The sequence below is a fragment of the Schistocerca piceifrons genome, chromosome 3 (genome assembly GCF_021461385.2).
Source record: "Schistocerca piceifrons isolate TAMUIC-IGC-003096 chromosome 3, iqSchPice1.1, whole genome shotgun sequence".
NCBI classification, from domain to species: Eukaryota; Metazoa; Arthropoda; class Insecta; order Orthoptera; family Acrididae; genus Schistocerca; species Schistocerca piceifrons.
This window is the reverse complement of record NC_060140.1, coordinates 682,600,144-682,621,799: the sequence shown is the minus strand read 5'-3', so window position 1 is coordinate 682,621,799 and position 21,656 is coordinate 682,600,144. Positions and strand designations below refer to the sequence as shown.

Sequence of the window (21,656 nt, the reverse complement as noted above, 5' to 3'; positions counted from 1 at the left end):
TGATTGAAACACTGGTGTTTTAGTTGTTTTTAGTATTTCATAATGACATGGCCTAATTCTCAAAAGGGTTTTATTCGAATTGACACTGGCTGTGGAACCTCACATTCTTTTTTCTGTAGGCTCATCTTTATACAGATGGTTGTTGGATCTTGACTGTCCAATATAAAATGTTGAATCAAAATACCTTCAACTGTCTAAATTTCCAGTTGTTATTTTTATTTGTACAACCAGTTTTGGCACTCCATTATGCCATCTTCAGGCCCCGATTGACATGTAGGAAAGATCCCACCTGTGGCCCAGTCAAAAAGGGGCCAGCATTCAGTGAGTGGTATCTGCAGATTTCCTCTTAACACAGCAATCCCTTCAATCATTACTTGCCAAAAGGTGACTGAATGGATCTCTGTGTTAAGAAGAGATCTGCAGATACTAACCACCGAAAGCTAGCCCCTATTTTAACTGGATCAGATGTGGGATTCTTGCTTGCTACGTATCAGTCAGGGGGCCTGAAAATGGTGTAATGTAGTGCTGAAACTGGTTGCTAAAACAAAATAACAAGTAGAAATTGAGACAACTTAAGCTATTTTGATTCAACATTTTGTATTCTTTGCTGTTGCTTGTCTAAAAATACACATTGCAGTATTAAGTTTCAGACCATGTACTTGATTATATGATGTGAAATAATCCATTTGTTAATGTTTGCATAAGGCTAATGTGTGTATGAACTTTGTTTCAGACTTCTTTAGTTTCTCGCTACTGCTATGATCATTTCTCGCGACAGTATTGTCCGACATCTGGAGTAGACTTTTTCCTAAAGAAAGTATCACTTGGTAGCTTAAAAGATATTTCATTACAAATCTGGGACATAGGTGGTCGTGTGTTATCAGGCAACTTGCTTGATAAATATGTACTTGGAGCTAATGTAAGTTCTTTCTGTAACCTAAGAAACTGTTAAATACAAAATTCTCTATTGTGTTATGTAAAATACTGCTTCCACAGATCGTTTATGCAGTATATGATGTCACTAGTATGCCTAGTTTTGAGGGATTATATTCTTGGCTTGAGGCAGTAAGAAGAATATGTGCTGCTCAGAAACATCAGCCCCTCATTTGTATACTAGGAAATAAATGTAAGTCTACATCTTAAAATTTCAAAGTATAGCAATGTATGTTTCCTTTACTTAATGATGATAATAAATTAACTTTCTTTCAGGTGACTTAGAGCATCAAAGATGTGTTCGTCTTGATCGACACAATATGTTTGTTCAGGAAAATAATGTGTCATCGTATCTTGTCTCGGCAAGAACAGGAGAAATGGTTAGTATGCTATTAAATCTGAAAATCACAATGAATAACCAATGAAATCAAAGTGAATAAATATCATAAGTCATTCAATCAGGTTTTTAATTAGTAGTATAAATAAACTTGTATGCAAGTGATTACGGGCTTTGATGAAAGCTACAATTTATTTGGAGAGAAAAAGTGAACAGCTTGAACCTCTTCAAAAGGTAAGCTACCATGTAGACTGACAAGCAGCAAAATAGTATTTCACTGGATACTGTACAGAAAAGCATAAGATCAGTGGAAGTCTAGCAAGTGTTCACTAACTATGATTTTCGCAGATGTCTTCAACTTCTAAGGGTGAACTGACAAATGACATTCAATTATGTGCAGTACAATGCAAGTCTGTCAACCTGAACTCTGTGTATGATATCTAAAAGACCCAGAAAATGAAAATGTTTTGTTCAAAGTAGATTTACCAATCTCAGACCAATCATTAAAGGCATTGATGTATTAGGTTATAACTAGTTACTGTCACTTTACAGTGTAGTACAGAAGCTTAAATAGAGAATCTGGACACACAAAATGAATTTTTATTCTTGAAGAATAGCCTTGAGTGAAAGCTTGCTGTGGAAACCATTGCCCTAAGAATTCAACAGGAACCTTTCACAAAGAAATAAATGCTAATAGTTTTTTTTTTTTTTTTTCAGAATACTATGGAATAAAGTTTGTTGGTTTGTTTTGCCCACATGAGAGTAACAGTGATGAATCGTACTTTGTTTCCTAGCAGTTGCTGCACCATTGCCTCCTTCATAGGAAGATTCAGTGCGACATCCTTGTCAGTGATAAAATGTAATCAACATTGCATACTTCTGCTGTAATAATTGGTTTAACAGCATCCTTAGTACATAGCTCATCTTCCCTTGATATGTCCTCAATAATGTCACATTCATTGCTTGTGTGACTTGTTTGTACTGCTGTAGATGACACCATGTCAACACATTGAGCTTCAGAGTGGGTCACATCCCAATCTAAAATCAGTTTTCCTGTGAATCCCAAAATCAAGTCATGTCATCATTTCTTCTACATTGTGGTAATCAATCAGAAGTCTCATGACTGCTTTTCCTCTGGAATTCATAACAATATCACTGTTGTCTTTAATATCTTTGCCTGCAGTCATAAGACCTTCTTGGTTTGTTCTGATCATTCCACTGATTCGGTACCCCAAAGGTTGATTCATTACTATGCTTCTATACTGATGCTTCATTATCTCAGTTTCATATGTCAGAATGATGGTTCCAATGCCACTGCCTTTTGATGTCAAGAGCTTCAATGTGATCAACAATGAAGCATACATTCTCTGTGGCTTTGTATCTTGTGAGGGCTGATCTCTCATGAACGCTCAATGGTAATCATTATATAAGAATCTCTATTACTTCAATGTCTTTGGCAGGCTCATCCAAATATATATTATGCTCCAAATACCTCTGCAAAATTTCTCAAATTTATGTTATAGTGGCGGTGACAATAATTTTAATTTGATTGCCTACTGTTGTTCAGAAGAACAAAATTAATTGAAAAAGACATTGTGAAATTTGGTGTAGTAATGACGCTTATCAACTGTTATCATGTCCCACATGTCTTTGCTGTATTTCAAATTGCTCACACAGATACGTATTTTTTGTTTTCTGGACTGCACTGTTGAAAATGCATGTTTGAAAAGGTTCATGGAAGCAGTGGAATGCAGACCTTGAGTCAATTTGAACTCATGAAACTTACATGAACCAATACTGGTACCAACAATCAAGTTTAGCACTGCACTCAGCATACTGTGATATTTCTCTTATACAGCATTACTGATTTTTTCTTCTAATATGTGTGTGTTTAATGCAGGTTGCTGCATGTATTCAAGTTTAGTGACCAGATCCATGGATTGTTCATGTACACCAACTACTGTTACAATGGGTGACTTTATGCTGTCAACAGTCACTCTTTACTATCAAAAACTCATCACTGTTTTCATTGATTTTATCTTCCACCTGAACAAGCACAGTATTACTGTGCACATGATCTTCATCTGATTTAAGTTTTAAAACTTCAACTTCTGGTTTGAGCTTGGATTGTTCTGTCATAACTTCATTACATAATTTGTCCTCTTTTCACATTAACATCCTGATGAGTTCCTTTCATGACTTTTCTAATATTTCTCAACATTCTTACAAATTCTTTTTTACTTGAGTCTCCACCCAATTTCATTACTGTTTAAGATAATCAATTCACTTTTTAACTTGCTGTTTATGATAATTATTTGTTGATTAATGTCAGCAATTTGCTGTTGAAGATAATTATTTATCACCTTAATGTATCAAACAGTTGATTCAGTCCAACCATTACAGGCTAATAGCTAACCTTCGAAAGGAAATTTTGAACATTGGAGTTTAAATTAAAATGATTAACATCTGCTTTTCAGTAGTCCCATTTCTGGATTTTCAAAGTGGTAATTACAGTCACTGTGTATGCTAATAATTACAAACTGTAAGATAACATGTGTACAGGAAAAAAATTTAGTATATTGAAACTGAAGTATAAAATAATACATTGCAGTTATTTCACATGGTAAGTTATAAAATTGCTAAAATTAAAGTACATCATTAAACTGAGCATAAAAAATTTCAGTGATAAGGTAGGCTATAGTATTTATTTACAAAGTGGTAATAACAAATATTACATTTTCAGTGTGTCATTCCGAAACTACAATGGAGAAATGTTTGCATTAAAAACTTCACGAAGAGTGTGAAAAGACTCCTGTATTTACTGTTTCCCAGTCAGATGAAGCTGTTGTACCATCACCATGATTAAGTGATATGCTCTGTTTTCTATCAGTTAGGTATGATCTAAGCCACACTCCTCTTATGTCACTTATGCCATAGAACACTGATTTCATAAGGAGGATCTCATAGTTCACACAGCTGAAAGCCTCTTTGACTGAGTCCTTACAGCCTGTTTTCTCAGCAACTGTACTAATGACACTTGCAACTGCACCAGTTTCTTTAATCATATTTCCACTGTGTATTATTTCAGTGTTGGATTCACTGACATCTTTCTTCTCCAGTTGCCTTTTACTAACACCCTCAATAGTTTTTATTTTGTTATTGGTGCTTTCTATTTCAGATTTAATATGTAATGTTTTGGAGCACTTTGTGAGTCTTTTTAATATTTTACAGTATAATCTATAGCGCTCTTTTATTTTAGCCTCACGGTTATTTCTTACTCAAACTCTTTTTAGAATGTAATTTGATATACAAATGCAGGGTACAAGTATGGTAACTATTTTGTAAGTAAAAACTAAACTTTATTTATAAAATTATTTTACTTAATAATGATCACAGCAATTATATTTATTTAACAAAGATTTATTTAACAAGATTGAAACAAAATTAGTTACAAAAACAAAAATTAGAATCTGTGTTAGTCACAGAAACTGGCTACAAAATAATACTTAAAAATAGTCTTCCAAGTTTTCAATAAAAATGATCAGTTACATCAGAAAAGCCAAGAGTGTTGATCAGTTTATTCTCAACTGCTAAATGGTTAAGATGACTTTTACCTGTTGTACTCCTTCATCGTGTTTTTAAAGAGCTTGATCACATTATTTAAAGATCTTTTAACCATAGACAGTGTCACTGGACTCATATAAAAAAGGCTAATTGCAGAACACAGGTTCAAAAAAATTGCTTCAGGGCTTTTCTCATTCATGGCATTGAGAAGCTTCAACAGGTCCTTTTCTGATTGGAAGATTGTACTGTACAGGGTGAACATGAATAAAACAGGCAATTTGCAGGGACAGATTCCTGACGAGAAATGGAGGAAAGAAGGTCCTATGAACATATACCCGGAAATGCATCATTGCCATGGTAGATGTGCTGACAAATGAAAGTTCTTCTGACCATGTGCTGTGAGTTCCTTGTGTGTTGCAGGCTGTATGATTGATGCAGCATACTGTAAGCAGCAAAATGTTCCAGTATTCATGTCAGGAACAAGCTGAGATGGTGTTTGTGTGTGGACAAGCAGATGGAAATGGCCAAGAGGCAGAACTTAGTCCTCCAAACCCGGTGTATGCACAGTTCGCCACTCCCTGTACATTTGTCTGTCTGGAAGGACGCATTATCACACATATGCCCAAAAAGAGTTTGAAATGTTGTGTGATGTGAATAGTATTTCTCAGAAGTAGTTCTAGTGGATATTCAATAGTGTATATGGCTGCAACATGATGGTTGTCCAGCTCACTCATCCCATGTTACAACACACATGCTGAATGAGAACTTTCCTGGACGTTGGATAGGATGAAATTTTGTTGTCAAATGGCGTGTGAGGTTCCTCACTTTGACTCTTCTTGATTTCTTGCTTTGGGGAGCGCTTAAAGATGCAGTCTATGATCAAGGCTCAACTATTCCAGATGACATGGGTCATCAAATTGCCAGTGTATGCTCTACCATATCATCCACTGTAATTACATCCATTCATTGTTCCTTCAAACGGCAACTGCAAATGTTCCTTTCAGCCCATGGTCAACAGTTTGAACACATGCTTAAATAAAGGATAAAGTCATTTTTTTGAAAGACAAAATTTATGTTATGTGATTTGGATGGTTACCACATCGTTGTTAGTAAATTGTTTATTTCAGTTACGTGTGTACAAAACTGTATTGCAATGTGAAATAAGTTGACAGCGTTTACTGTTCCAACAGCACATATTTTATCTCTAAGAAGCACCCAGCGATGTACATGAAAAGATAGGTCAAATCTTCCTTGTAACATTTAGATATTTAATACAGTAGTTGCTTTTTGCAACATGTAACACCTCTTTATTTTTGAAGAATGAACAGCTGATTTCTCTGTTTCAGCTCAATAAATCTGGGAGGATACACAAATGTGAAATAGTTTTCCAAAGCCATTTGTGATACACTAGATTCTAGCCTATGTCATATTTCCAAATACAATGTTTGTAGGTGAACCTGCATCTAGGTCAAAAGTTGGTTCAAGGGGAAATAAAACTTTATTCTCTTAGTGCAGGCCTGTCTTACGGTATACAACTACACAGTCTCGTCCAAGATGTCTGCTTGGCAGTGTTTGCACTGAAAATGCCATTTCTGGCCACTGTGCTCCACATTTTAGGATATTTCTCAAATTTTTTTATGACAGGTTTCAACATCAATGTTAACAAACACTGTAATTGTCTTCTCAAGAGCTGTTGAATGCAATTGTAAAAAGCATACAGTTCCATTTAAAAAAACAGTACTTGCTTCAGTATCTCTGTTGATACTAGCATTAAAAATATTAATAAAAAAATGTGCCTCTTGATGCTCTAACACCTGCCAAAAACCACATTTTGGTATGTATAACCATTCAGAAAATAAAAGGTGTGTTATGTCTCGTATAATTACATACAATTCCCCACCCCATGAACCATGGACCTTGCCGTTGGTGGGGAGGCATGCGCGCCTCAGCGATACGGATGGTCCAACCACCACAAAGGAGGGTATCTGTTGAGAGGCCAGACAAACATGTGGTTCCTGAAGAGGGGCAGCAGCCTTTTCAGTAGTTGCAGGGGCAACAGTCTGGATGATTGACTGATCTGGCCTTGTAACACTAACCAAAACGGCCTTGCTGTGCTGGTACTGTGAACGGCTGAAAGCAAGGGGAAACTAAAGCTGTAACTTTTCCTGAGGGCATGCAGCTTTACTGTATGGTTAACTGATGATGGCGTCCTCTTGGGTAAAATATTCCTGAGGTAAAATAGTCCCCCATTCGGATCTCTGGGCAGGGACTACTCAGGAAGACGTCGTTATCAGGAGAAAGAAAACTGGCGTTCTAAGGATCGGAGCGTGGAATGTCAGATCCCTTAATCGGGCAGGTAGGTTAGAAAATTTAAAAAGGGAAATGGATAGGTTAAAGTTAGATATAGTGGGAATTAGTGAAGTTCGGTGGCAGGAGGAACAAGACTTTTGGTCAGGTGATTACAGGGTTATAAATACAAAATCAAATAGGGGTAATGCAGGAGTAGGTTTAACAATAAATAAAAAAAATAGGAGTGCAGGTAGGCTACTACAAACAGCATAGTGAACGCATTATTGTGGCCAAGATAGACACACAGCCCATGCCTACTGCAGTAGTACAAGCTTATATGCCAACTAACTCTGCAGATGATGAAGAAATTGACGAAATGTATGATGAGATAAAAGAAATTATTCAGGTAGTGAAGGGAGATGAAAATTTAATAGTCATGGGTGACTGGAATTCGAGAGTAGGAAAACGGAGAGAAGGAAACATAGTAGGTGAATATGGATTGGGGGTAAGAAATGAAAGAGGAAGCCATCTGGTAGAATTTTGCACAGAACATAACTTAATCATAGCTAACACTTGGTTCAAGAATCATAAAAGAAGGTTGTGTACATGGAAGAATCCTGGAGATACTAGAAGGTATCAGATAGATTATATAATGGTAAGACAGAGATTTAGGAACCAGGTTTTAAATTGTAAGACATTTCCAGGCGCGTGTGTGGACTCTGACCACAATCTATTGGTTATGAACTGTAGATTAAAACTGAAGAAACTGCAAAAAGGTGGGAATTTAAGGAGATGGGACCTGGATAAACTTATTATCCAGGGGTTGTAGAGTTTCAGGGAGAGCATAAGGGAACAATTAACAGGAATGGGGGAAAGAAATACAGTAGAAGAAGAATGGGTAGCTTTGAGAGATGAAATAGTGAAGGCAGCAGAGGATCAAGTAGGTAAAAAGACGAGGGCTAATAGAAATCCTTGGATAACACAAGAGATATTGAATTTAATTGATGAAAGGAGAAAATATAAAAATGAAGTAAATGCAGCAGGCAAAAAGGAATACAAACGTCTCAAAAATGAGATCGACAGGAAGTGCAAAATGGCTAAGCAGGGATGGCTAGAGGACAAATGCAAGAATGTAGAGGCTTATCTAACTAGGGACAAGATAGATACTGCCTACAGGAAAATTAAAGAGACCTTTGTAGAAAAGAGAGTCACTTGTATGAATATCAAGAAAAGAGAGCCACTTGTATGAATATCAAGAGCTCAGATGGAAACCCAGTTCTAAGCAAAGAAGGGAAAGCAGAAAGGTGGAAGGAGTATATAGAGGGTCTATACAAGGGTGATGTACTTGAGGACAATATTATGGAAATGGAAGAGGATGTAGATGAAGATGAAATGGGAGATATGATACTGCGTGAAGAGTTTGACAGAGCACTGAAAGACCTGAGTCGAAACAAGGCCCCAGGAGTAGACAACATTCCATTAGAACTACTGACGGCCTTGTGAGAGCCAGTCCTGACAAAACTCTACCATCTGGTGAGCAAGATGTATGAGACAGGCGAAATACCCTCAGACTTCAAGAAGAATATACCAATTCCAATCCCAAAGAAAGCAGGTGTTGACAGATGTGAAAATTACCGAACTATCGGTTTAATAAGTCACAGCTGCAAAATACTAACACGAATTCTTTACAAACGACTGGAAAAACTGGTAGAAGCCGACCTCGGGGAAGATCAGTTTGAATTCCGTAGAAATGTTGGAACACGTGTGGCAATACTGACCTTACGACTTATCTTATAAGAAAGGTTAAGGAAAGGCGAACCTATGTTTCTAGCATTTGTAGACTTAGAGAAAGATTTTGACAATGTTGACTGGAATACTCTCTTTCAAATTCTAAAGGTGGCAGGGGTAAAATTCAGGGAGCAAAAGGCTATTTACAATTTGTACAGAAACCAGATGGCAGTTATAAGAGTCGTGGGGCATGAAAGGGAAGCAGTGGTTGGGAAGGGGGAGACAGGGTTGTAGCCTCTCCCCGATGTTATTCAATCTGTATATTGAGCAAGCAGTAAAGGAAACAAAAGAAAACTTCGGAGTGGGTATTAAAATCCATGGAGAAGAAATAAAAACTTTGAGGTTCCCAACTCGCATATCATATTCATGGCACTGTCTCCCCTAATTTACACAATACAAAACAAGCTGCCCTTCTTTGAATAATTGTCCTCCACCAGTCCTAACTGATGTGGATCCCACACCATGCAGCAGTACTCCAGAAGATGATGAACAAGTGTAGTGCAGGCAGCCTCTTTAGTAGACTTACTGCATTTTCTAAGTGTTGTTCTGATACAGTCTTTGATTCACTTTCCTCACAACATTATCTATATGATCATTCCAATTTAAGTTATTTGTAATTGTAATCCTTAATTATTTAGTTGAATTCACAGCCTTTAGGTTTGTGAGATTTTTTGTGTAACCGAAATTCAGTGGACTCTTTTGTGTACTCATATTGAGGAGACAATTGCCACTTTTTGCACCGCATGGATATCTTGTCTAAATCTTTTTACAATTGGTTTTTGATCTGTTGACTTTACGAGGAGGGAAATGACAGCATCACCTGTAAACAACCTAAAAGGGCTGCTCAGATTGTCTCCCAAATTGTTTATATTGATCAGGAACAGCAGAGGGCCTATAACACTTCCTTGGGGAAAGCCAGATATTACTTCTGTTTTACTTGATGACTTTCCATCAGTTACTCTGAACTGTGACATTTCTGACAGGAAATCACACATCCAGCCGCCCAACTAAGATGATACTCCACAGGCACACAATTTGATTAGAAGTCTCTTGAAAGACAGAGTCAAATGCCTTCTGCCAGTGTCATGAAGGCGTATTTCAGGTGTCAGTCTGGGAAAGCCACTGGCTAATAGAGTTTTGCCACAGCTGCAAGAGTGTGTTTTTTCATTGGGGTTGGTGTGTACTTTTGCTAGCAAAAGAGCAGGAGCTCAAAACCTAGTGTGAATTATGTATTCTATAGTGTGTGTCTATTCAGCACACATCAATCCACTATACGTGAGTGGTTGCCTTTCCTTTATTTTCCATATTATTCTACCAATCAGTTTCCATTGTTATAATTTGCTAAGAGAGTTATAGGATTCCCTGCAGAAACTAAGTTTTTATTTAATTCACCTACTATATTCAGAAAGTGATTGTTGAATACTGTACATATTTGTCACTTGTCAGTAACAAAAAGATTCTCCTATGTACTGACTTTATATTCTCAAACTCTTACTGTAAGCCAAACACTTCGTTTATGATTTACCACATGGTTTTTATTTTGTTCTGAAAATTAGCCATTCTGTTTGCATATAACATGCTGTTTACCTTCCTAACAACATTTTTAAGCCCTTTACCATACTGTTTGTAATATAGACTTCTGCAACTTGATTGATACTAATATTTTGAGGTAATTCCCACTTTGTTCTACATGTCATCCTTATCCTCCTAGTGAGCCATACAGCTTGCCTGTTAGTGGTAGCAACCTATTTTAAATGTTTCACGAGAAAATAATTCTCGAAGAACGTGACAAATGTGTTGCGGGAAGTGTTACACAAGATGTGTCTGAGAAGTTGGAAGAATAGTCTCAAAAAGTAAAGGAAATAAGAGTTACAAAACAAAATGCCTTTACTGGCCTTCAATGTATCTGCCATTAGCAACAACATACTTCTGATACGAGCTGCAAGGCTGCTGGGAACTGTCAGCAACCACTTCTACTGAAGTTGCTTAAAGGACCATGGTTGTGCATTACTGGATATCCACAATGTCTGCAAGCTCAATTTTCTTGCTCAACGCAAGGTGGCTGTTCTTCGAAACCCTCAGTCTCCAGATCTGATGCCGGCAGACTTCTTTTTGTTTCCCCACTCTAAATTAGCCTTGAAAGACATGCTTTGCAGACCTTGCATGTGACCATGACGCTTCAAGTGATTCCACAACAAGCTTTTGCTGACAGTTTCTAACAGCTCTACAACACGTCAGAAGTATGTTGTACCTAATGGTAATTAGGCTGAAGACCAGTAGAGGTTTTTGTTTGTAATTCTTGTTGCCTTTATTTTATAAGACCATTCTGTATCTACACTAGAAACACTTAACATGTCTGAAAGGCCATTTACACTTTTACTAATAGAACGACCTTCTAGAAAAGAAAAATGAACAAAAATGTTGCTTTATTGATTCCCTGTGCTATAGTTGGAAAGAATAAAGTCAGATGATGTAAATTTAGATCTTTCAACATTATTCTCCTTCCACAATCACTTGTAAAAGTAACATTGAAGCCACCACATACTACAGAAATGTTCTGAAATCAGGGTTAGGCAACATACAGATAACTATAATTAAAAGTATAGTTTCACTACATTCAGTTGCTCCTGCACTCAGTGGTCTGTCCAGTGCTTGTGTGTGTCAAATTCAAATGGAATACTGTTTTTCACATACATGGCCACTCCCCCACTTCGCAGAGCTTCTTGAAAAACAGACAGCTAATCGACACCAGTATAGGACAGCTCTGAATTGTCACATTGCTTAAGTAGTGCTCTGATACATCAATAGTGTCAGAGTCAACATTAACAATCAGTTCACTAACTTTATTTTTAATACTTCATACTTTAATGAAGTATGCTCTAATTTCTTGAAAGTGAAAGTGGTTCCTTTGTTACGAGAGACTTCCCTTAAGCAGCAATACCTGTCAGCTGACTTTAATATAAAAAAGGTGTAACTCTTAACATCAAGTACTTCAGCAATTTTCCCATAAGTGATCCCAGCACCCTCCACTACATTGTCATCCATAAGCTTTGCCAACCTGCACGGCCATGCCTAGTGCAACCCAGTCTATTGACAGACTTAACTGGCATCACTGCAACTTGGGCCATACCCCCGCCAGCAGTGCCTTCTCAAGCTCCATGTTAATAAGCCCAATAGCTGTATTAAGACGAGGCTGATTATGTTACTGAAACAACTGCATGAGGTGCACATCCGTGCTTCAGATCTGAGTAGCTACTATTCCACGTTATCATACAAGTGATGGTAAAATTGAAATGAGACCAGTAAAACAACACAATAATTCTGTGATTTTGTCAGTTGAACTGATGCCTTTTGATTATGACTTTTCTTTCTGAAATGTTGGAATATAACATCATCATAATACACTCCTGGAAATTGAAATAAGAACACCGTGAATTCATTGTCCCAGGAAGGGGAAACTTTATTGACACATTCCTGGGGTCAGATACATCACATGATCACACTGACAGAACCACAGGCACATAGACACAGGCAACAGAGCATGCACAATGTCGGCACTAGCACAGTGTATATCCACCTTTCGCAGCAATGCAGGCTGCTATTCTCCCATGGCGACGATCGTAGAGATGCTGGATGTAGTCCTGTGGAACGGCTTGCCATGCCATTTCCACCTGGCGCCTCAGTTGGACCAGCGTTCGTGCTGGACGTGCAGACCGCGTGAGACGACGCTTCATCCAGTCCCAAACATGCTCAATGGGGGACAGATCCGGAGATCTTGCTGGCCAGGGTAGTTGACTTACACCTTCTAGAGCACGTTGGGTGGCACGGGATACATGCGGACGTGCATTGTCCTGTTGGAACAGCAAGTTCCCTTGCCGGTCTAGGAGTGGTAGAACGATGGGTTCGATGACGGTTTGGATGTACCGTGCACTATTCAGTGTCCCCTCGACGATCACCAGTGGTGTACGGCCAGTGTAGGAGATCGCTCCCCACACCATGATGCCGGGTGTTGGCCCTGTGTGCCTCGGTCGTATGCAGTCCTGATTGTGGCGCTCACCTGCAGGGCGCCAAACACGCATACGACCATCATTGGCACCAAGGCAGAAGCGACTCTCATCGCTGAAGACGACACATCTCCATTCGTCCCTCCATTCACGCCTGTCGCGACACCACTGGAGGCGGGCTGCACGATGTTGGGGCGTGAGCGGAAGACGGCCTAACGGTGTGCGGGACCGTAGCCCAGCTTCATGGAGACGGTTGCGAATGGTCCTCGCCGATACCCCAGGAGCGACAGTGTCCCTAATTTGCTGGGAAGTGGCGGTGCGGTCCCCTACGACACTGCGTAGGATCCTACGGTCTTGGCGTGCATCCGTGCGTCGCTGCGGTCCGCTCCCAGGTCGACGGGCACGTGCACCTTCCGCCGACCACTGGCGACAACATCGATGTACTGTGGAGACCTCACGCCCCACGTGTTGAGCAATTCGGCGGTACGTCCACCCGGCCTCCCGCATGCCCACTATACGCCCTCGCTCAAAGTCCGTCAACTGCACATACGGTTCACGTCCACGCTGTCGCGGCATGCTACCAGTGTTAAAGACTGCGATGGAGCTCCGTATGCCACGGCAAACTGGCTGACACTGACGGCGGCAGTGCACAAATGCTGCGCAGCTAGCGCCATTCGACGGCCAACACCGCGGTTCCTGGTGTGTCCGCTGTGCCGTGCGTGTGATCATTGCTTGTACAGCCCTCTCGCAGTGTCCGGAGCAAGTATGGTGGGTCTGACACACCGATGTCAATGTGTTCTTTTTTCCATTTCCAGGAGTGTAATAGCATTCCTGAAATTTCATATGCTGAAACGAATATGCCATATTTGGCCAGGTCTAGGTTTGGCTAACAAAGTTTACTGAACTGCAGGCACATTATTGTTATTAGTCCTATACAATGTAAATTTAGTACATACTTCAGTAACTAATTCTGATACAACAAAGACATATTCATGTAAAAAAGACAACCTGATTGATACCAGAATTTCAGATGTGATTTCTGCATATTTTTACTTTTGCTTTTTTCTAGTTACTCTTTCCATGTACCCATTCCCTCTTTCCCCTTTCAACATTATACAAAAGGTAACTGGCTGAAGGGCACAAATCTTTCTACCCTGTTCACCATTCTCTACTCTTGCCTGCATCATCTATAGCTTCATGAGAGAGCCTCAAAGTACTTAATTCATCCCCATTGCAGGCACTCAGTGATAACCCAACCCACAATCCTCATAATACTTGACACAAAAGGTACTTACCTTCCAACAAGCTGTATAGCAAAGTATAATATGCACTTGTCAGCAAGTATGTAGAAATACACACTACAAAGATAATTCATTTACAGAGTATTTTGCCTTGCAAAAAAATGACGTGACTGTAGCTGATTACTGCTGCCATCAGCAAATTATAATGTTCACAGTAATCCAATGTTGAGCTAACTCTAAAATACTATGTAGATTTTCATCTACCATCATCTTGTGGTACAACAATTTGTCTTCTTTTAATCCCTCCATTCATAGTCCATCATTCTTGGGGTTTTCTCAAATAATTCCAGGCAAGGTTCATTTCCTTGCAATAATGCTTACCTTTTCTTTAAACCAAATAAAAAATAACAAGTCATTTAAATAAGTGCTTTGTAGGGCAAGTCTGTAATAAAAGTGGGACAAGAGCTCCTGAAAAATGAATTCTCTCTTATAGAATATCCTCGTTCCGTCATCTCCCTCATGCTGCTGAATGCCCTAGTTCCACTTTGGAAACAAAAGTGATGTAAGCTGCCCTTGAAGCAGCTTTTATGACCCTTATCCACTGTTTTCGGACAATACTAATGAAGTATTTCATATAAAAGTTTAATTAACTGAATTTATTGAAATAGTGCAAAGTGAAAGTGTTTGGAAAAACTGGCCAGAGCTCACTAATAAAGGGGAACATATGTTGTAACCCAAAGAAGAAACGTTTCTACCTTAGAAACAGAGAAAAACAATCTCGGTTGAACAAGATGGATTTATTTAATCTTGACATGTGATACATTTCACCTGTTGTTGGCATCATCAGACAATCGATAAGAACTCTTGCTAATCACGACCAAGGCGTTGAACGTAATTAATAGTCCCATAGAATTGGTAGGTAACAGTCAGATAACTACCGTCAACGACTCATTACATCACCAATACAATTCTTCCTACTCGTAACTGAGGCGTCAAACGTGATTAAGATTCCCAAAGAAGTGAGGAAACGGCCAGATAGCCATTGTCAATGCTTCATTACATCACCCACAAAGAAACTGCTCCATGAACACTGTTGTGGTATGACAGCACATGCTCACAGTATTGTGGACAGAACATATTTGTGTTCAAGGGCCGCTTTCTTCATGTGTGATGTAATGAAGCATTGACAGTGGTTACGTGGCTGTTTCCTCCAGTTCTTCAGGAATCTTAATCACATTTGATGCCTCAATTACAAGATGGAAGAATTTTATCAGTGATGTACTAAAGCATTGACTGAGGCTATCTGGCTGTTAGACTGATTCTCGGGGCTTTTAATAACGTTCGGCACATCGGTCACGATTAGAATGTTTTTATCGATTGTCTGGTGACGTCTAAGAACAGGTGAAATGTGTGTCACGTGAAGATTAAATAAACCTATCTTCTGCAACAAAGACTGATATTTCTGTAACTAAAGATCTATTACGGTTGCTGTACCAGTGAACTGCAATAGTGATGGAGTGGAGCGATTTTAATTACTTTTCTATCTCATTTTTTTCCTTGTTGTGTGGTTTATGCAGTCAATGTAATTCTTTACAAACTAACTCCATAAAACTTTACTATTTTTAAATGTTTTATTTCAACAGGTGGCTTTATGCTTCCAGAAGATGGTAGCTCATGTGTTGGGCATCCAATTATCTCGAGCTGAGCAAGAAGAGCAACAACCTGTTATGAGAGCAGAAATTGTGGCTGTTCCACCTGTTACTCCAGAGAACTCTTCAACCATTACACGCACCTCTTCAGTTTGTGTTATCCAGTGAATGTCACATTGTTGCTTTGTATCACCCTTTTGTAATTTTTAAATCTCTCCAACAGATCTGAAGAAAGCTAATAATTGTTCACAAACCCTGTTCTGAGAAATTACAGAACAGTACAGCTGTTGTTATCTTGAAGGGACTATAAACTGGAAAACAAATATAATAAGATGAAAAATTAAATGAACACTAATAGGAAACTACATACAGAATGGCTACTGTATAAATAGTGCTTAACATTTTAATCTTTTAATTATATACTATAAAACAACAAAACATAGAAAAATCATTATTTTCAATCAATTGCACAGTGTAAGTTGAGTTCACAAGTGGATATTCATGCATTCTGCTTCTAATTAAAAAATGTTCTTGATGGCTGACATGTATTTCAGACTGATTCTTGTTCTGCAGTAATATGTCTCACATGGTTCTGACAGTGATACCTTTTCACATAATATTCCTTTAATAGTGAGATGATCGCAACTAGAGGGCTAGGCAAGTATGGTAAACAGATAAACAGTGATGTCACTGATGTAATCATCTCAATGTGCATAAAGTCATTTACAAAAAAACCATTATAAAACTAAATGAGGTCTCTGCAGAAATATAGGAATACTTGAGCTGACACTGCCCCTATGAATTATCTTAGAAAATCGACTGAAGAAAGGCAAACCTACATTTCCAGCAATTGTAGATTTAGATAAAGCTTTCACTCTTTGAAATCTGGATGGTAGTGAGGATAAAATAACTGGACCGAAAGGTTATCTACAACTCACCCAGAAATCAGACTGTAGAAATGAGAAAGGACAAAAGCAAAGCAGTAGATGTAAAGGGTGCGAGATGGGGCAGCAGCCTATCACCAGTGTCATCCAATGTGTTTGTCAAGTGAGCAGTAAAGGAAACCAGGGAGAAATTTAGAAAGGGAATTAAAGTTTGAGCAAAGGAGTAAAACTCTGATATTTGCTGACAGTGAAATTCTGTCAGCCAGCAAAGGCCTTGGAAGATCAGTTGAACAGAATGGATGGTGTCTTGGAATGAATATAAACAAATGTAAGGTAAATTTAACGGAATTTACTCAAGCAAAATCAGTCAAAGCTGAGGAAATTAGATAAACAAATGAGATACTAAAAAAATTGGAAGATTTGAGCAGAAAAATAACTGGTGATGGCCAAAGCAGAGAGGGTACAAAGTGGAGATGGACAATAGCAACGGAAGAGTATCTGTAGAAAAAGAATTTGTTAATGTGAAATAGTGATTTAAGTGTTAGTATGTCTTTTCTTGAAGGAGTTTGGCTGGATGATGTCTTGTGTGGAAGTGAAGTGTGGGCGATAAACAGTTCCGAGAATAGAAACTTTTAAAATTTGATGCTACAGAACACAGATGGGTAGGTCAAGTACTGAAGTAGGTACTGAATAGAATTGAGGAGAACAGAAATCTTTGCATTTTGGCTTTCAAGCAACTGGGAAGCACATATAACTTCAGTGTGTGTTGGAAAGTTAATTTTATTACCTACCAAATTCATTACCTTGCTAGGTGGACAGTTTAAAATTTTTATGATTCTATACATCACTCCTTTCTGTGCCTTGGTACAACAGAGTGATGGACTGTGTAAGACATTTCTCTACCCAGTATTACTTGTATACATGTTAGTGTTATTTTTGAACTGTGATTGGTTGTTGACACCAAATCTCAAAGGTGTAAATGTACTGCCAGGCTCTTAACGGTAGTCCCAATAGTCTAGTGAGCTTTCTACAAGAAGTTCTAGTGTGACACAATCTATTATCCACACTTGTCTGCAGGTTAACACATTCTTCCTCCATCATGAGTTTTGTCATAATACAGTACTGAAAACAAGTGGAAACAATGTCAGTGGTTTACACTTTCATCTCCAAAATCTGTTATTATCTGTGATACAAAGGCTACAAAGCTGTCATTTAAAATCTATAACACATGGCTTCTATTTCAGGTTATCAATATAGATACCTAAGACTTTAAAGAGTACTGATTCATTTATTGAGTCACCCTCATACATACTGTATAAAATTGTGGTCAGAGCTCGTGTAGAGTAAATTGCATGTAGAGCAGACTCTTGCCCATCCAGGGTTATGCACACCAAGAAAAAAAATTTACATATTTTGCCAATGTGGTGTCCAGTTAATAAATACAATTCCACATCTTGTCACTTATGATGGAGATCATGCAAAATGAGAAGAAAGCTACTGTTTACACATTTCATATTATAAACATATTTTGCAGCAACAGTTCAGTAATCTTCCTCCTGCACAGTATCTGCCAAAATAACAGAAGGCTGTCAAAGTTGCAATCTACTACAGAACATTATAAAATGTTCGTCACTCAAATTGAATCATGTGCTCATAAACACACATTACTATGCTACTCTCTTACTTAGATTTGTAAAGCCTACACCAACACAAGTTAATTTCACTTTCTTGGAACCAACATTTAGTTCATCTTCATTATCTATAGTCTCTATTACATCAAGTTTAAAAGCCAAATTAAAGAACTCTTTCATGTGACGAAGAAACTGTATTGCATAAGGTGATAATGGTCCAGTGATACACACAGACACATCTTTTGGTGTGAGAGCCATAAATAACGTGGTGTGGCTCTGAAACACCGAGTCTACACAGCCACCCCTATACACTTCTTCCAACAGTCGATATGCTGCTTCTCTTCCTATATCTTCTGGAACTGATGGAGGCACATTTGTCCCAGCAGCTCTGGAAACCATTTCACCAGTATATACTACACCTGATGTTGTTTCTGCGTACAAAGCAATACCGAAACCTGGCGACTTGCCTGATTTCGTGCCAGTACAGTGGTCAGTATGAATGTACACATCAGGCAAAAACTTTAGAATAATGCCTTTCGCTGATTCTACTAGTCTGTTCGCAATCGCTGGTGAAACACGTACTGCATAAACTACGCCACGTACACGTTTAATTTTTCCTGGTTCTTCCAACTGCAAAGATTTCAATTGCTTCCTTACTGGGCACTTGAAAACAATTTCACCGCCACCACCTGGCGCCATACCACGCTTTGTGATTGAGAATTCAAGTCCCTCATCCGTTCCAAGAAATCTTCGTAGGATTGGACGGGCAACATTGTGAAGTACATCTACTGAAATGTCTGTCGCACAATTTGTTACACCTTTCAAAACAGCATTTAGCGGTTTCTTGCAAAAAGGAGCAAGAGCTATTAGCACTTCCAAATAGTAACCAATACCTCTAGCTTTACAGCATTCGTGTTCAACATGTCCTCCAAACAGCAATCCAGGTTGATAAAATAAGGAGGTCCCAGTCTCATTAACCTCTACAGTTGAGCCATTCGTTACCTTATCTAACAACCTCACAAGATTCACTTCAAACTCTTTAAGGCCTGGATCGTCACTTCGAGATCTAATATCCTTAACTTTAACTGCTTTTCCACTTAACGTCGATAATATCAACCGCTGTCGTAAATAGTTGCTTCCATCAAATTTTAAAACATCACTCGCTTCCGCCATCGTTGTCTGCACATGGCCACATGCAAACATTATTGTAAACACTTCCAGGGATCGGCGATTAATTGCAATTAATCGATACATCGTAATTATTGTGGTAATCGATTACGTGCAGTCAGGATTCCACATGTACTCTAATTCGCTCCATTCCTAAAATAAGTCCCGACAGTGCAGTCAACTAATGAGAATGGAGTTAGCAACTGTTAAACGATTGTAAATAATATTACAAGTTCATTATTGTTTCTGTTACATGTGCGCAAGTATCTTTGATATATTTGTTTTTTGCATTAGAGATCCGTGAAGTTTTTTTTTTAATATATAGTTTTGTGGCTTGGTGCTAAAAGTGCCAATGTCCAAAATCAACGTTTTTCAGTTATTGGCTCTACGACACTATCCGTAAGGTCACAGTTTTGGTGTAAAAAATGCCAATGTCCATCTCCTTTATTAACAGAGATACAGATTCATTTATGGCACGACGGAATGTCAGAATAGCATTAATGGGAAGAAAGGCCAATATACACTTAAGCCCGTTTGAAATATATTTTTGTATAAATAAAAGGGCCAAACGGCACATTGGCCCTTTTAACCCATATGTGTTTGTGACATTGGCCCCCCGTCAAGCAACGTGTATTGACATTGTTGTATAACCTTGTGTTGACACTGTTGTGTAATTGTGTGTTGACACTATTGAAATCGCTTGTCGAGATTGTTTTTTAGTGTTTGTTTAAACGCCAGTTAGACCATTATTACAAAGGTTACAAGATGGCAACAAGAGGGAAAAAGCTGCTACAAATGGGTTTGAGAGAAATTCCAAGCAAAGGTAATTAAAACTTGTTTTATTCCTTTTACTTTATTACACTTGACTCTTTAGCATTAGTTTTGTTTGCTTTACGCTATAATAATCAGTATTAAATTAGCAATTATTAGTATATTTGTGTTTTAAACAAATTATTCGCATACACGTTCTCTTCAGGTCCGTCTCGGAAGCCCCAGCAACAGGCACTATCGTGCACTGACGAAGAATTTTTACAACTTAGTAATGAGATTGATGTCGGCAGCTCACCACCTGATTGTGGCGATCTAAATGACTTTTTCTCTTATGAGTATTTTCCCTCGGAAGGTAATTCAAGCGATACAGGCAGTGAAGCGAATGGACAGAATGAAGCGAATGAACTGAATCTCGTGAACACACCAAACGAAATGAATGCTTTGAGTGAATTGAGTAATGACGAGAACGAACACGAAAATTTATTTCAGGAACAAAAAGTGCATCGACAATGAAAAAACGTGGAAGAAATAAGGTTGTAGGAAATATTACCAGAAAAAGGATAAGGAATCAAAACCCGTGGGCAAGAGAAATAAGGAAGAAAAGAAGAAATGCAGGTTTAGAATATAAAAATGCTACAGGAAAAACGGTTAAGGCCAAAGGTCTTAAAGCAGCCTGTACATGTAGGCTGACGTGTTTCGAAAAATTCAGTGAAATTGAAAGACAAACTATATTTGCAGAGTATTACTCATTAAGTAATGAAGCAAAAAACCAATTCATAGCAGGATTGGTTTGTGAAAAAGGTAAAGCTCGGCAAAGATTACGAGATGGTAGAGAATTGGAGAGTAGGCGAAAATTCACTCGCCTCTATTTACTCCCTAAATCTAGTGAGCATATTGCAGTCTCTCAAATAATGTTTTCAAATACACTTGACGTCACCTTAAAAAAAGTACGAGTTGTAACGGAGAAAAAAGGAAATCGAACTCAGGTATGTGTGCTGAAGATCTGCGGGTAAAGCATGGGAACAAGCCAAAAGTGTCTCAAGAGGCATGGAAGATTATTCTCGATCATAGACAGATGTTTCCTGCCATTGAATCTCATTACTCTCGTTCACATACAGCAAGAAAGTACCTTTCACTCAATCTGACAATTTCTAAAATGTACAAACTATATGTGGACTTTTGTACAGAGAAAAACATCATATCTTAGAGTAGGTCTTTTTACAGGCAGATGTTTGCGGAAAATTTCAACTATCAATTTAAAAAGGCCAAAAATGGTACTTGTGCAAAATGTGATAAATTTGATATGATTATTAAATCTACCGAACAAGAAGAAGAGTGAATAAATGCTGAAAAGTTGAAAAATGAACACCTTGACATTGCCAAAGCTGTGTATAAACA

The 21,656-nt window shown here is 38.3% G+C and overlaps 2 protein-coding genes across 2 annotated transcripts in view; one reads left to right on the top strand and one right to left on the bottom strand.

Annotated features, from left to right (window-relative positions):
* LOC124788159 (ras-related protein Rab-28-like) overlaps positions 1–16,321 on the top strand; it is a 44,245-nt gene extending 27,924 nt beyond the window's left edge. Inside the window, exons 2-5 of the mRNA XM_047255310.1 lie at positions 734–919; positions 997–1,126; positions 1,210–1,313; positions 15,800–16,321. Of these exons, the coding sequence (XP_047111266.1) occupies positions 734–919; positions 997–1,126; positions 1,210–1,313; positions 15,800–15,973 (594 nt within the window). The 3' untranslated portion in view covers positions 15,974–16,321. The remainder of the gene's footprint in view (positions 1–733; positions 920–996; positions 1,127–1,209; positions 1,314–15,799) is intronic.
* A 1,636-nt stretch (positions 16,322–17,957) lies between these two features.
* LOC124788158 (RNA 3'-terminal phosphate cyclase-like protein) lies at positions 17,958–19,521 on the bottom strand. Its single transcript, XM_047255309.1, has one exon. It carries the CDS (start codon positions 19,491–19,493, stop codon positions 18,357–18,359), a length of 1,137 nt encoding a protein of 378 aa, XP_047111265.1. The 5' UTR covers positions 19,494–19,521; the 3' UTR covers positions 17,958–18,356.
* Between the last annotated feature and the right edge of the window lie 2,135 nt (positions 19,522–21,656).